A 16147-nucleotide genomic window follows, 5' to 3' on the forward strand; every position below is an offset into this window, starting at 1 on the left:
TTTTTTTATTTAATTTTTTATATGTAAAAATACACTTGTAAATTAATATAACGTGTAATAATATATTCATATTTTAATTCTATCAATATAGATATATATATTTATTTATTTATATGTATAATTCTTTCATTTTGATATATACCTTTATATCAAAAAAAAAAAAAAGGAAATATCTCTTTTTTTTTTTTTTTTTTTTTTTTTTTTTTTTTTACTAAATGTTCAACATACTATATAAAAACATTTTACATAAAAATAAAAATCTAGTTAATATAAAACTTCTACATAAAAAAATCAATTTCATTCCGTTCACTACAAATGTGCACAATCATTTAAATGTAGAAGAAGATTATTTTTATGTTAATCCATTGAGAAAACTTAATTGTATTGGATGTGGAGAATTTCTACAAACAACAAATGAAAAGAAAAGTGGATATGTTCCTTATTCAGTTTATGAAAAATATACTAATGGAAGACTAAAATTTTATACTAAGGTTAAAGGAGAAGAAGTGGATACTATTCCTGATGGTGTTAAGGTTGATATAAATAATTTTTCAAATTATAAAATAAAAACAAGAATTATTTTATGTAAGAGATGTTATAGATTACAACATTATAAAAGTACCGATCTTAATTGTGAAGTAGATACAAATAGAATAGAAAATATTATTAAATGTAGAAAAATGTTACAACAGGATATTAAACAAAAGAATCATAAAAATAAAAATAGTAAAAATAAGGACAAGGAAAATTTACACACTTGTGATGATATTGCTCCTAATATTTTGATAACAGAACATAACAATAAAAGAAAAAATGAAAAACATATTAATATTTTTGACAGATTATTTAATAAAAATACACCCTTATCTAATAAGTTATATATTGTAAAAAAGATGATAAAATTGTGTGATAAGAGAGGAAAGATGGAAATAAGTACAACTGATATGTTGCAAAATAAAAGGAGCACTACTAATATTAATAATGATAGTAATATAAATATTGATAATATTAATGATAATATTAATGATAGTGATAATTCGCTTGATAGAGAACAAAAGGATAATGTTGATAACCATGTAGAAGATACAAATATGTCTACTCAAAACCTTTCAAAGGTTGAGATTCATAACAATGATATAGATAACGAATGTCTTTATCAAGATAACTCGTACAATATAGATAAACGATCCATTAATATATACGAAAAAAAAGATGTGATGAAAAAAAGAAATGATAAGAAAAGATTAGATGTTGAAAAAATGGCATTAAGTACATCTAAATATATCGAAGGAGATCGTAATCATATTATGAATAATTTAATTAAAAAGATGAAACGTAAATCATTAGTATTATATATAATAGATATAACAAATATTGAAAATACTATATTACCAGAATTATATATAGGATGTAAAAATAAAGATTTAAATATCATATGGCTAGTCAACAAAGTAGATTGTTTACCTAAGTCAACAAATTTAGATATGATAAAAATATGGTTTCGTAATTTAGTTAGGCAAATAAAGAATTCTCATATAAATGATTTAATATTTATATCTGCCTTAAAGTTTTATAATTATGATATGTTAGAAGAAAGAATGAAATATTATGTTGATATAGATAAAGGAACTGACATATATATAGTAGGTTGTGTTAATGTAGGTAAATCAACATTTGTTAATTCATTTTTAAAATATATTAATTATAAACATATAGGTGATATATATAATAAAAGAAAAAAAGGTGGTGTTACAACATCAAATATACCATATACTACATTAAATTATAATGTTTTTAAATTGAAAAAAAATATAAATATTATAGATACAATTGGTATACCTACTAAATATCAATATTCTTCTATCTTATATAAAGATATAGATTTAAATGGTATATGCATAAATAAAAAAATTCAACCATTTACATATAAATTGAAACAAGATTCATCTATCATATTAGGTTCTATGTGTTATATAAATTTTATATATGGTACGTTTTCTTTATTAACATTTTATTTATCAAATAAGGTAACAGTACATATGTGTAGAACTGAAAAAGTCGAATCATTTCTTGAAAAAAAAAAATGCTCTTTCTTATATCCTCCACATATCAACTCAGATTTTGATTTATTAAAACCTTTTGTTAAACATACTATAAAAATATATGGAAAAGATTTTGAAAGTGTAGATGATATAGTCATATCTGATTTAGGTTGGTTCTCTATAACAGGAAGTGGTACCAAAATTTTCGAAATTTATGTTCCTAAAAATATTAAAATATATAGAAGACCTTCAATGATAACTGATGCAATTAAACATACACAGATTGATGTATTTAAATTTAAATCTTATAGAGGAAGAACAACAAAAGTTTTGAAAAAAAAAAAAAAATTAATACAACAGTTAGATAAATTATATCCTCACAGAAGAGAACATATCAAAAATGAAACACTACAAAAGGAGCAAGAACAAATAAAAAATTTAGCAAATTTTAATGATACTAACACTTCCATAATATCAAAACAAGAAGATTTACAAAATATACTTCATCAATTGTAATATGTTATGTATTATATAGAAAAAAAATCAATTTATTGACAATTTTTTTTTGTTCCATAAAAAAAATAAAATATATAAATATATCTATATCTATATATATATATATATATATATATATATATATTTATATGAATGGATGGATTTTTTATTTTTTTGAGTTTTATTTATATGTTTTTAATTTGTAACTTTTAAATTTTAACTTTTAACCTTTAATTTTAAAATGTTCAAATATGAAATGTTATTCAAATGATATAGTAAATAATATTTAAGTATATTTAATTATAAATATAAATAAATAAATAAATAAATAAATAGACACATACACACTTACATATATATATTTACTTATTTATCACAAGAAAAAAAAAAAAAAAAAAAAAAATTATATTATATCATATTATATTATATTAAATTGAAATTATTCAAATTTAATTGTCTCAAATAATATTGTAGGAACATGAAAATATTCATATATGAATATATGATTATACTCATATATCAGTTTATGTTCATACAATAAATATAAAGATATATACTCTTTATATATTCTTATATTATAATTCAATACAATCATAAAAGGACGTAGATATGTTAATTATATAGAATATATGTACATGTATAATATATTTTGTATTTAATTAAAATAATTTTTTTTTTTTTTTTTTTGAATGATAAAGACTTAAAAATTTTAATATATATATATATTATTTATATGTATATATTTTTATTATTCATCCTTTATATATTTATTTAGGTACATGTCAAAATCACTTTTATATATTTGGTCAGGTAATGTAAAAAGATGCAAAATATTATTCTTATCCACTGATAAGAAATTATTAATTTTATATGGATTATATTTAAAATGTTTAATATATTTACATCCATATGTAAATACACAATGTTGTTTACTTTTATTAACATCATATATGTTGATAATACCTTTATTATTTAAAGATCCGATATAATTAAATCCTTCAATATTACACCAAAACAATGAATGAATAAAAGTATCTGAATTAAAAAAATCATCATTATAAAAATTATTATATGAATGATCATAAAAATAATTGACATTTGTATTACTACTATTCCCTTCACCAGTATAGAGAGATGTTTGATATGGTTCAAAATAAGTATCATTTAAATTATAATTATTATATGAATTATCATGTAATACTTTATATGGTAAATTATTATTTATATATCTTATATCAAAAATAAATATATTATTTAATGAGCTTAAACAAATTAAATTATTATCTTGACTATTATATTTATCTATATCTGATATTTCATATTTTGTTATTTTCTTATGTATAGAATACATATTTATTTTATTTTCATAATTATTTATATTATTATTAATATTTGATATTCTTTTGTTCATATTATAATTAATATAATTATTATATATACTATCACTTCTATAATTATTATTTAATGTATCTGTATATGAATTATGAACGGTATTTATATTATTATTCTTCATCCTTATATCAAATAAAGAAAAATATCCACTATATGTTGATCCGATTATTATAGAATCATATAACCATCTTACATTACTATATAATTCATTCGTCTTTATTGATATATATGGTTTTATTTTTGATACATTTGTATGTTCATCACCATATTTATTTTTTTTTGAATTTACACTCTTACTATTTATATCATATATGAATATATTCTTATCATCACCATTACTTAATAAATAATTTTCTCTAAAAAATAATCCTTTCCCAGTTCTTTTATGACCTTCTAATTCTAATAATAATTGCCCATCATATATTTTATTCTTTTTTTCATTATCTGTAGATTTATATTTCTTTTTTTTTCTACTTTTTAAATTGGTAACATTATCATCACAAAGGTCATAATAATAATATTTATTATTATTATTCTTATTATTGATTTTATTCTTATTATTATTATTATCAATATTGATATCATTTGAGTTATTCCATATTATATTCTTATTTTCTTCCTTACCAATTTCTGTTTTTTTTTTCTTCCTAAATGTAAGGATTCTATCCTTTTTTTTATTATCAGAACATTCATTTTTTGAATTCTCATCGATCTTTTTATCACAATCATTTGAATTATTATTTTCATCATTTATTATATTTACTTCATGATTATATTTTTGGTTATTTTCTATTTCAACTCCAAACACTTCATCTTCATCATCATTATCATCACCATCATCATTTTTATAATGTTCTATACATTCCTCTTGTTCGTCGTTCTTTTCATTATCAAAATGTAATTTATTATTTTCATCCTCCTCCTCCTCCTCTTCTTCTTCCTCTTCCTCTTCATCATCATAATAATCATTATTAATATAATTGTCATCATCTAAGGCAGCTGGTATACCCCCATCAGCCTCTATAGACTCCATTTTATTAATCCTATTAATTGTATTTTTAATATTATAAAGATATATTTTTCCGTTTATTGACTTATTAGCTACAATTACATTTCCATCATTCATAAACGTTGACTGACGTGACATTACACTAGTGTTCATATTTTGTTTATTACAATATAAAATATCTGTATTGGTTGTATAATATGGTAAATACATACAATTATATCTTTTAATAATTGGTATATTTTTATATTTCTTGGAATAATATTTTTTAAAAGAATCATCTATAATATTATTTTTTAATGCAGACGAATGAAAAAATTGTTTCTCATTTTTTTTATTTACTTCATCTGTTGTAATTACACGTAATATGCTCATTTTATAATTATTGGTCTTCTTTGAATTATGAAAAAATAAAACCCCTTCATTGAAATACTCGAAATTTGTATTTTTTAAAATATTATTATTATTATCATGATTCATATTTATAATTTCTATATTACTTATATTATTAGACAAATTTGTTATTATAATATCTGAGTATAGATCTATTAAATTTTTCCACCATAGACTTAATAAAATATCTTTCTTTTTATAATGTTCATAAACATAATGTTCTTTTGAAAAAAGGTTATATATTTTTCCTCTGTTTTTATTATATTCTTGATCCATTGGATTATACTCAAAATTTTTATTATTCTTATGATAATTATCTTCATTCATGTTCTTTATATTGTAATTAATTCCATGTACAATTTTTTTTGGTTCTTTTTCTTTTTTTTTTTCGTTGATCATATTATTTTTATTATCATCAATACTACTCGATGATGAACATTCTGAAGATGTATCATTCAAGCGATTCATTGACATGTCATTATATTCTTTTTCCTCTATTTCACAATTTTCATTATTATCTTTTATTTTATTTTTAAAATTTAGCTCATTACCATTCTCATCTACATTTATATTAGACTTGTTTAATTTTACATCCTTCATTTGTTAACTTTGTAATATATATAAACAAATGAAAAAAAAAAAAAAAAAAAAGATATATATTTATATAAATTATTGTATATATTTTTGTATTTTCATTGTGGTCATATCATATTTGTTATACATAAAAAGAAATATGTTTAAAATAATATATATTTGATCGGTTATATATATTTATCAACAAGAAATGAATATATAAATATATATATATATATATTTATAATTTATTCACTTTTTTTTTTTTTTTTTTTTTTTTTAAATTACAATAAAGGGTATATTTATAATAAAATATTCAATTATATATATATTATATAATTTAAAAAAGTGGCTGCTATATATAAATAAGAACAACAGTAAAATGGTTTAAATTAAAAGAATTAACATAATATATATATAAATAAATTTACTAAAAAATAGAAAAAAATATATATAATACTATATCAAATTAAATATATACATTTTATTTAATTCTTAAAAACGAAAAAAAAAAAAAAAAAAACAAACTCCATACAACCTCATCGAATATATTATTTATTTTATATACAAAGAAAAAAAAAAATTAAAATAACTGTGAATTGAATATTTTCATACAAAACCTATATAAAAATAGACTTTTCTCAAAAAAAAAGAAATTAAAAAGATATAAATATATTTATAATTCTAAATATATTTACAAAATTTTATAAAATATATTTATTATATATAAATTCGAAAAAAAAATATATGTTATTTGATATTACTATAATATGTAATATATATAATTATATATATATATATATATATATAATATATTTGATAGCTGGTATTTTTAATTTTTCTTTTTTTTTTCTTGAATCGTTTTGTAAAAATAAAAAAATAAAAAAATTGTGAAATGAATATATTAATAAATATTTCTTGGGGCAATAATATAATATATTATATATATGTATGTGATGAGGATATATATAAAGAATATATATTTACCAAATGTATAATATATATAAATATTATGACATAATAATAAAAACTATAATAGTCTATTTTTTTTTTTTTTTTTTTTTTTTTTTTTTTTTTTCGGTATCAATATAAAATAAATATATATAAAACAAATTGTTTTATTATAATTATATATCATACACAAATAAAAATATATATATATATATATTTAATTTATTGAATTTTATTAAATAGTATAATTTGAAAAAAAAAAAAAAAAAAAAAATAATAATAAAAGAAACAAATAATATAAAATAATAAGAATATATCACATTTTTAAAATAAGAAAAAAAAAAAAAAAAAGTTGAAAATTTGTTTAGATGTCCAATTAATATTTGTTCAGCAAAAATTATATCATATATGAAAAGATAATACACCCATATTTGAGAGTTATAATTGTATAAGATGAAATATATATGTGATAAGAAAATAAACAATATGTATGTTAAGAAATGTGATGGTATATTACTTATTTGAGTTTTTCCAATATAGCAAAAAAAAAAAAAAAAAAAATAATAAAAAATAAAAATATATATATATATGTATATATTGTACAACCATTGTGGAAACGTCTTAGAAAATCCTTTTGAGGGTAAAAAATATATAAAGCTTAAAAAAAAGAAGAAAGAAAGTTAGCTTTATATTTACAATTTTGAATGGTTATATGGATAAATATATGCAATACATATATGTATATATATATATGTACAATATATATATTCCATATTATTATTATAATTTCTTCATTTATATATATATATATATATTTTTTTTTTGTATATATAAAACAAAGTATGTTGTACAAATGTTCCTATAATATCTTTAAGATAAGAAAATGATTCCACTTTTTAAAATTGGGATTGTTTTAATAAGACAGGTAAGTAAACCTATATCAGGTTATATAAAAAAGAAAGCTATAGAAAATAAAAATTTTAAGAGTATATGTATATATTGTGGTAAGAAATATTATTTTTTTGAACAGTATATACAAAAAAAATTTTATAATTCAAATACAACCAATATAAATTATAGTTCTTACATAAGTGAGAATAAATCAGTTAATGTAGGTAGTGAAATTCTAGGAGAAACTATTATATTTTTAATTGCAGCTTTAATAATTATAGCAGAATATAAAAGAAATAGTTTAAAAGAAGCAAAAAAAGAATACATATTAAATCATAAATTAGAAACATTAAAATTACAAGTTTTGGAATTACAAAAAGAAAATGATGAAATTATGAAAATAGTTATGCCCACAAAAAAAAATATTAGGGATAATAGAAGTTATGATATAGAAAATAAAAACTTCTTTAAAAATATATATAATAAATATGTTAGCAAACAAAATACTCTTTCTCAAAATGATAAAGAACAAAATGGTAAAAATAATATAAAACAAAATTGAACTAAATGAATAACTAAAATGTGACAATGGTATATATGTATATATGTATATATATATATATATATATATATATATATAATAAATAATAACGTTCAATTTTGAAATCTTTCTATATTGTTTTTTTTTTTTTTTTTTTTTGTAAAAAACTACATATTGATATTATATATATAAATATATATATTTTTATATGTTCATATTTATTTGTTTTAATTATGTTGTATTTTCAAAAATTTTCATTTTAACTCAATTTTTTATTAGTCATTATAAATATATAAATATAAATATATATCATATAAAATTCGTATGAGGTTAAATAAATAGCGGTGAAATATTTATAAAAAAAAAAAAAAAAATTATATACTTATAGATTTCAAAAAAAAAATGGAAAAATGCACATATAAATATAACATATATATAATGTTCCATTATTAATAAGAAAAAATAATATATATGAACAAAATTTTGTTTATCAGATGCATATAACTCAATTAGTTAATTTAATATATGTATTGACAAAAAAAAAAAAAAAAAAAAAAAAATTAAAATTAATGTGAACATATATATATATATATATATATATATATATATATATATATATATATATTATACATTTATATATACATTTACATATTATGCATTTTAATTTTTTTTTTTATTTTTTATTGTTTGGTTTGCTTGACTGGTCTATATTTAATTTGTGGAGGCTCTTGCAATTTGACTGCTTGTTTTGTTTGGCTATTTGCATTTATACATGTAGAAACAAATGCGGATAATTTTTTGAAATCGTCAAAGTTATCATTATAAAAGAATCCATAGAAAGTATCAACATTTTTAATTGTATCATTAAAAAGACATAAAACATGTACATCATTTTTTTTAAAATAAGTTTTATTTAATTCATTATTTAATTTCATGATGAATCTTTTATTATCAATAATTAAAGGGCTAATATTGAAATATTTATTTGTAACAAATAAATCATTTATATAATTATATTGTATATTTTTAGTAGTTAATTCTAAATTATTAATAAAGAGTAGACATTTTTTATTTTTATTTAAACATTTGGTTTGAAATTGTGGAAACTTACTAAAAAAAGGAACATTAAATACTAATGCTTCACGTACATATGTTATGAATTTCTTTTTATTATTTAATAAGGCAGCACTTATTGGTTTAGGTTTCTTTCCATAACAAATTACAAAGGCAGGTGTATTATCTTCTAAACTAAATCTTTGATATATATTTTGTTTACTTGGTAATGGCATTTTACAATTAATTACAGCAATATTTAAAATATCAGGTAAGTTCGAACGACTAGCATTAATTACTGGATGTATACTTGTATTTTTATCATTTTTACAATATACTAAATATGGATTATTACTAAAAAATATTTCTTTTAATTTTTCTGTATTAGATACATCAATATATTTGAAATTATAAAAATGAGTATGATATAATTCTGTCATATATCTAAAAAAACCACAAAATATTAAAAATGTAATAAATAATCCTATTAATAAGGAATATTTATATTTACTCTGTATTTTTTCTTTTAAAACATTCTTAAGACTTTTACATATATAATTTATAAAACTACCCTTTTTTACGTCGTTCGTTGTATTACTAGAAACATGATCATCTTCTTTTTCTTTTCTATTCCTCAATATGTTTTTCATTTTTTTTTTTTTTTACAATCCAAATATAAACACCTTGATCAAAAAAATACAAGCACGATATTACAAATATAAAAAAAATAAATATATATATATATAAATATTTATATATATATATGTGTATAACATATATTTTATATAAACACAAAGAAAAATAAACATACATACAAATATATATATATATATATATATTTATGTATATATATTACTATATTTTATATATTTTAAAAAATTATAAAAAAATAATAAAAATATATATGAGGTGCCTTCAAGATGACATTAATTTAATACATAAATATATATATATATATATATATATATAACATATATTTATTATTTTATTTTTTTATTCTTCTTTGAATACATAAAATACATGTTCATGTATACGAATTGTATATTTATTTTATATAATAAAATATATTTATCATGTCATGTACGTATTTTCTTTGAATATTTATTTTATAATTAATATGGGAAATATTTCGGATTTTTACATATATTATTTTATTATTTTTTTTTTTTAAAAGGTGCGTGTATTTTAAAAAATAATAATAATAAATTATATATATATTATAATATACATATATATAATATATATATATATATATATATTATTTATATTTTATATGTATATATATATTTTATATATATTCTTTATATTTTTAAATTAAGTATAACAAATATTTTATTTTACATTCTTCTTTAATTGTTGTAAAAAAAATAAAAAACAAATAATTTTTGTATTTACGAAAAATATAAAAGTTTCAAAAAGTATCAAAAAGTAAAATATACTAAAACAATAGATAATGCTAAAAAAAATATCAAGTGGAATAAAAAGAAAATAAAAAAAATAATAATAAAATAAAAAATAAAATATATATAAAATATATATATATATAAATAATATATATATTAATATTTATATGAATTTTTTTTTTTTTTTTTTAAGGTACATATAAAATATATATAATATATATTTATATATTTAAAAATTTGGGGATTATCTCATTCCAGTTTAAGTATATAAATGAAAAAAAGTAAAATATGTAGATAAAAAAATTCTGGCGTTATATATAAATTTTCTATAGACCAAATAATAACATAATAAAATAAAATAATATATATATATATAAACATTATTATAAAAATAATTGTATAAAATATTATGTATCAATATTATAATATATATATATATATATATTTATAAGCAGAAGTATATATAAAATATATATATATATTATATACCCAGATTTTTTCTTTATAATATATTATATATTACCCAGTACCCTCTTAAATGTATATTTTTAATACAACTATTTAAAAATATATTTTTTATTATATATGAATGAATATATTTTATATAAAATAAATATATATTTCATATTTATTCATCAAAAAATTATATACAAAAATATTAATATATATATAAATATATATATAATTTATATAATATTATTGAAAAGATAATATTGAAACATAAAAAGAAGAAATGTTCCTTTTTTTATTATTTTGTTAAAAATACAAATGATATTATATAATATATATATTTATAATGTTATCGTTCCTATTATATATGTTCTATTTATTTTAAGATGATATTTCCTTTTTTAAAATTTCAATATATATTTCTATATAATATTCTTTAATTATAAAAATATTATTAAAATCGCATAAGGTTCATTCTTTTTGCCTTGTCCTTATATATTGTATTTTTTTTTTTTTTTTTCTTTTGGTCTTCTTTAAAATGGAAAAAAATAATATATATTATATATTTATGTGATTCTTTATTTATAACAGTAGAAGGAAAAAAGGATATCCAAAAAAAAAAAAAAAAAAAAAAAAAAAAAAAATTCTCAAATGTAATATAATATAATATAATCATGTAGATATATTCACAATACTTAATGAAAAAGTAATATAAATTATTTAAATATTGTAAAAATATTAAAAAAAAATTTAATAAATTATGCCATTAATTTTTTTTTTTCTTTTGTGCTATATATTATTTTTCTATAATGGAAAAAAAAAAAAAAAAAATGAACACAGGTGTATAAGAAAATATAATAATCATATTAATATATTTATATATTTATATATTTACATATGTATTAGAAAAAATATTAATATGATCTGTAGAATAATATTAAATATTTTTATTATTTAATTTATTTGTTCTTATTATAATTTCTTTTATGTTATGTCATCTTCATTTTTGTTCTATCACATAATCCTCATTTTTTTTTTTTTTTTTTTTTTTTTATCTTTTCCATGTTTTTATTTCCGAAGGTATAGTTTAATAAGTTATGTTATTTATGATTAAGAAAAAAGAAATATTTAAAGATGTAAAACATGTTGTAAGATTTGAAAGATTTTTTTATAGTAATAACTATAAAGAGATTGAAAATAAATTAAAATATAATAATCACCTTTTAAGATTAATTAAAAATGTAAAAAATATTAATGAAAATAATTCATCACTTAAAGAACACAATGACGTTTACAATTTGGATGTGGCAATATGTTATTTGTATAAAAATATAAATATAACATATAAAAATGAATTAAAAAAAAATAGATATAATAATTATATAATTGATCATAATAATAAAATAGATTCATATGATCCATATATGAAAAATGATAAGTATAAAGTTATAGTCAATAATATAAATAATAGTAATTCAAAAAATAAAATGTACTTATATATTATGAATAATATAAATATTTTTACAACTAATCATATACTATTAATATTATATAGTTTTCTTATATATAAAATAAAATGGGAACATATTAAAAAAATAAATGAACATGTTTTAAACAATATATATAATTTTAAAACGTACGAATTAATATTAATACAAATATTTTTTACCTATTTTGAAATTAAATATAATGAAAAAGGCAAAAGAAATGATGGTACATATAAATTACAAGAAGGAAATATTATATCATCATATGGAATGGACAACAAAACAGAGAATAATATTATGAATAAGAACAATAATAATGTAATAACATATATGTCAAGGGATCTTATTAAATATTGCAATAATATATATTATAAAAGGAGAGAAAATATCCAATTAAATGATATACTACATTTATGTTGTATATATTATAATTATAAAGTATATAATAAAGAGTTATATAATTATTTTATTGATTTTTTAAACACTAAATTGTATATGTTAAATATTAATAAAATTATGGAAAATATAAAAAAGGATAGAAACAAAGTTATTCATAATTATATACATATATATAACACATCTGGGTCTAATCATCATAAAATAGATGATCATTCTAAGCACCAGTTTGATAAACTGTCTAAAATTATTCAAGCATACTACTATCTGTCAAGTATACAAATTAAAGGAAGACATAATATAGATTTTTATAAATTTTCAGATTTTATAAATAAATATAAAGATATTATTACACATTTAAATATTAATGATGTATTTTTATTACTACAATTATCTCAAAATATTAATTCTGTAAATATAAAATTATATATTTTAGATATACTATATAATAAATTATCACAACAGTATTTAGTTAACGATTTCTTTTTAGAGTATCAAAAAAGAAAGGAACATGTAGAGGATAAAAATTTTAAGAAATGTATAAATATATTTAATTCGTTATATAAATATATACCCATATATAATAATAATTGTGATAATAATAATATAAATGATACATATGTTGAAAATAAAGAAAAGAGTTTTATATCTTCAAATGATACTTATAATATTGATAAGAATATTTCTCAAATGATAAATGAGAAAAAAGAAAAAATAATAAAAAAAATGAACTTTTTTGATGATATAAATAAATATATTGTAATAGACAAGATTTTTGATAACCAAAAATATCTTTATATTCTTCTTTCATCATTAAACAATATAAAAATTAATAATAGTTCTACGTTACATTGTTTATTCTTTTTTTTAAATTCATTAAGCAAATGTAACAATATAGACCTTATTTTGTCATATATAAATTTTATAAGTAGACATATAAATAATATATATATATTAACATATGTAGAATATATTTATTATTGTATGACCACAAAATTTTTTAATAATATTACTTCAGAAAAGATTGAAATATTAATGTTAAATATTTTTCAATTTTTAAAAACAAAAAATGGTATGAAGATTACACCAAATGAAAAAGAAGAAGAAATAAAAAATGATAATACAAATGAATATATAATAAATGAAAAAATAAATGATGAAAGTTCAATTATGAAAGAAGAAAATAATTTATATATACTGAAAGATTTTTTTTTTGAAAAAAATGAGGAATTTCTTTTATTGCTATATTATAATAATCAAGATATGTATGAACATATACGAGATAATTTATTAAATATAAGAATGGACAAAATAAATAATTTAAATGAATTTTTATTTCATTATATTTATAAAAATATGATAAAATATACATTATTATATTTAAAAAATTTTGTATTTTATATTAATAATATAACTATACTTGATAATATACTACACACATTTTTAAATATATATAATTATTATTATCTACATAATAACAATAATAGTATTATTCATTTTGAATTATTATATAAACCATCAATATTATTTTTTCAGAAAATTATTCTTTTAAATTTTTTAAGTATATATAATAATAAACAACATAAATATAATACATATCATAATAATCTAGTACATAATATTTTAAATATAATAACTCTCGAAAATAGCATAAATAATGATATATTAATCTTTAATTATATGATGAATATGTATTTTATAAAAACTTCCTTGTCTTCAGAATCATATAATGAAAATATTTTAGAATATATAACAAATATCATACAACCTTATATTAACGATAAAATTTATTTAAAATATAACAATGGATATATAATGGATTCAAATATAAAAAATAATATAAATACAGAATTATATAAAAATGTCCATATAAATAATATGATGATATGTGAAATGATACAAAATCAATTTAATACATATGTAATTAATTTATTACTACTAATTTATGATAACAAAAATTTTAACAACATATTTGAATTCATAAGACACTACTTATATACCTATGCAACTAAGCCTCAATAAATAATATATTATATAAATATTATATATATATATATATATATTTATATATATTACATCTTTTTAATAATGCTTAATATATTCTTACAATTATAAAAAATTAAAAAAGCAAAATAACCAAATATGACTTTTAATATAAAACTTTCATGTAAAAATTAAAAATTTTTTTTTTTTTTTTTTTGTTAAACGTGAAAATTTTTATGTAATATAAAATATATATTATATATATATATTTATTTATTTTTTTATTTATATATAGTATAAAATAAAACTGTTATTTTGGATAATTATAAATATAATATAATATATATTATATATAAAGACACGAAAAAGGATTTTGATTTAATATTTTTTTTTCTTCAACATTTTGTGTTACAATTAAAAAAAAAAAAAAAGCAAAATTATTACAATAAATGTATGGTTATAAAATATGTGACATTTTCACATAAAATTACAAAATGAAATATACAATATATAAATATATATATATATTTGTATTATTTAAAATTTTCATATGTATAATTATTTAAATATAACGTGTATAATATTATCATTATTATACATAGGTAATAATATTTATATGTATATAATTATATATACATATATATTATATATATATATAATATTTTTTTTTTTTTTTTTTTTTTTTTTTGTTAATAATGGCCTACAGTATTTTGAATAAAAAATAAATTTTTGGTATTTAGAAAAAGTCCTTTGTATAATCATAGAATAAATAAACAAAAAATGAAAAATATATATATTTATAAATGTATACTATAAAATATTATAATATATTTTATATAAGTGTAGGAAGAAAAGGCCTCAAAAATGAAATATTAAGTAATAATATTAATATATACTATATATTATATATATGTAATATTATGTTTATTTTATAATTTTTTTTTTTTAATATGATTTGATTTATATAAAAGTATACCTATTATATATATAATATATATTTATATTTTTTTATATATTTAAAATAAAAAATATATAATTTATGTATATATATATATATATAAATAATTATTTAAAAAAATATATACATATAT

The 16147-nt window shown here is 16.4% G+C and overlaps 5 protein-coding genes across 5 annotated transcripts; 3 read left to right on the plus strand and 2 right to left on the minus strand.

Annotated features, from left to right (window-relative positions):
* Positions 1 to 215: 215 nt before the first annotated feature.
* Positions 216 to 2558, plus strand: PADL01_1459100 (GTP-binding protein, putative; the record flags this gene model as incomplete). Its single annotated transcript, XM_028684888.1, has 1 exon — positions 216 to 2558. One exon carries the CDS (start codon positions 216 to 218, stop codon positions 2556 to 2558), a length of 2343 nt encoding a protein of 780 aa, XP_028540922.1.
* Positions 2559 to 3285: 727 nt separating this feature from the next.
* On the minus strand, positions 3286 to 5928 carry PADL01_1459200 (conserved Plasmodium protein, unknown function; the record flags this gene model as incomplete). The annotated part of the gene is made up of 1 exon (XM_028684889.1): positions 3286 to 5928. One exon carries the CDS (start codon positions 5926 to 5928, stop codon positions 3286 to 3288), a length of 2643 nt encoding a protein of 880 aa, XP_028540923.1.
* A 1807-nt stretch (positions 5929 to 7735) lies between these two features.
* Positions 7736 to 8305, plus strand: PADL01_1459300 (OPA3-like protein, putative; the record flags this gene model as incomplete). The annotated part of the gene is made up of 1 exon (XM_028684890.1): positions 7736 to 8305. One exon carries the CDS (start codon positions 7736 to 7738, stop codon positions 8303 to 8305), a length of 570 nt encoding a protein of 189 aa, XP_028540924.1.
* Positions 8306 to 8964: 659 nt separating this feature from the next.
* PADL01_1459400 (conserved Plasmodium protein, unknown function) lies at positions 8965 to 9987 on the minus strand (the record flags this gene model as incomplete). Its single annotated transcript, XM_028684893.1, has 1 exon — positions 8965 to 9987. One exon carries the CDS (start codon positions 9985 to 9987, stop codon positions 8965 to 8967), a length of 1023 nt encoding a protein of 340 aa, XP_028540925.1.
* Positions 9988 to 12296: 2309 nt separating this feature from the next.
* Positions 12297 to 15095, plus strand: PADL01_1459500 (conserved Plasmodium protein, unknown function; the record flags this gene model as incomplete). The annotated part of the gene is made up of 1 exon (XM_028684894.1): positions 12297 to 15095. The coding sequence occupies one exon, from the start codon at positions 12297 to 12299 to the stop codon at positions 15093 to 15095; it is 2799 nt and encodes a 932-aa protein (XP_028540926.1).
* Positions 15096 to 16147: the final 1052 nt, after the last annotated feature.

The sequence above is a fragment of the Plasmodium sp. gorilla clade G2 genome, assembly GCF_900097015.1.
Source record: "Plasmodium sp. gorilla clade G2 genome assembly, chromosome: 14".
Classification (NCBI taxonomy): domain Eukaryota; phylum Apicomplexa; class Aconoidasida; order Haemosporida; family Plasmodiidae; genus Plasmodium; species Plasmodium adleri (nom. inval.).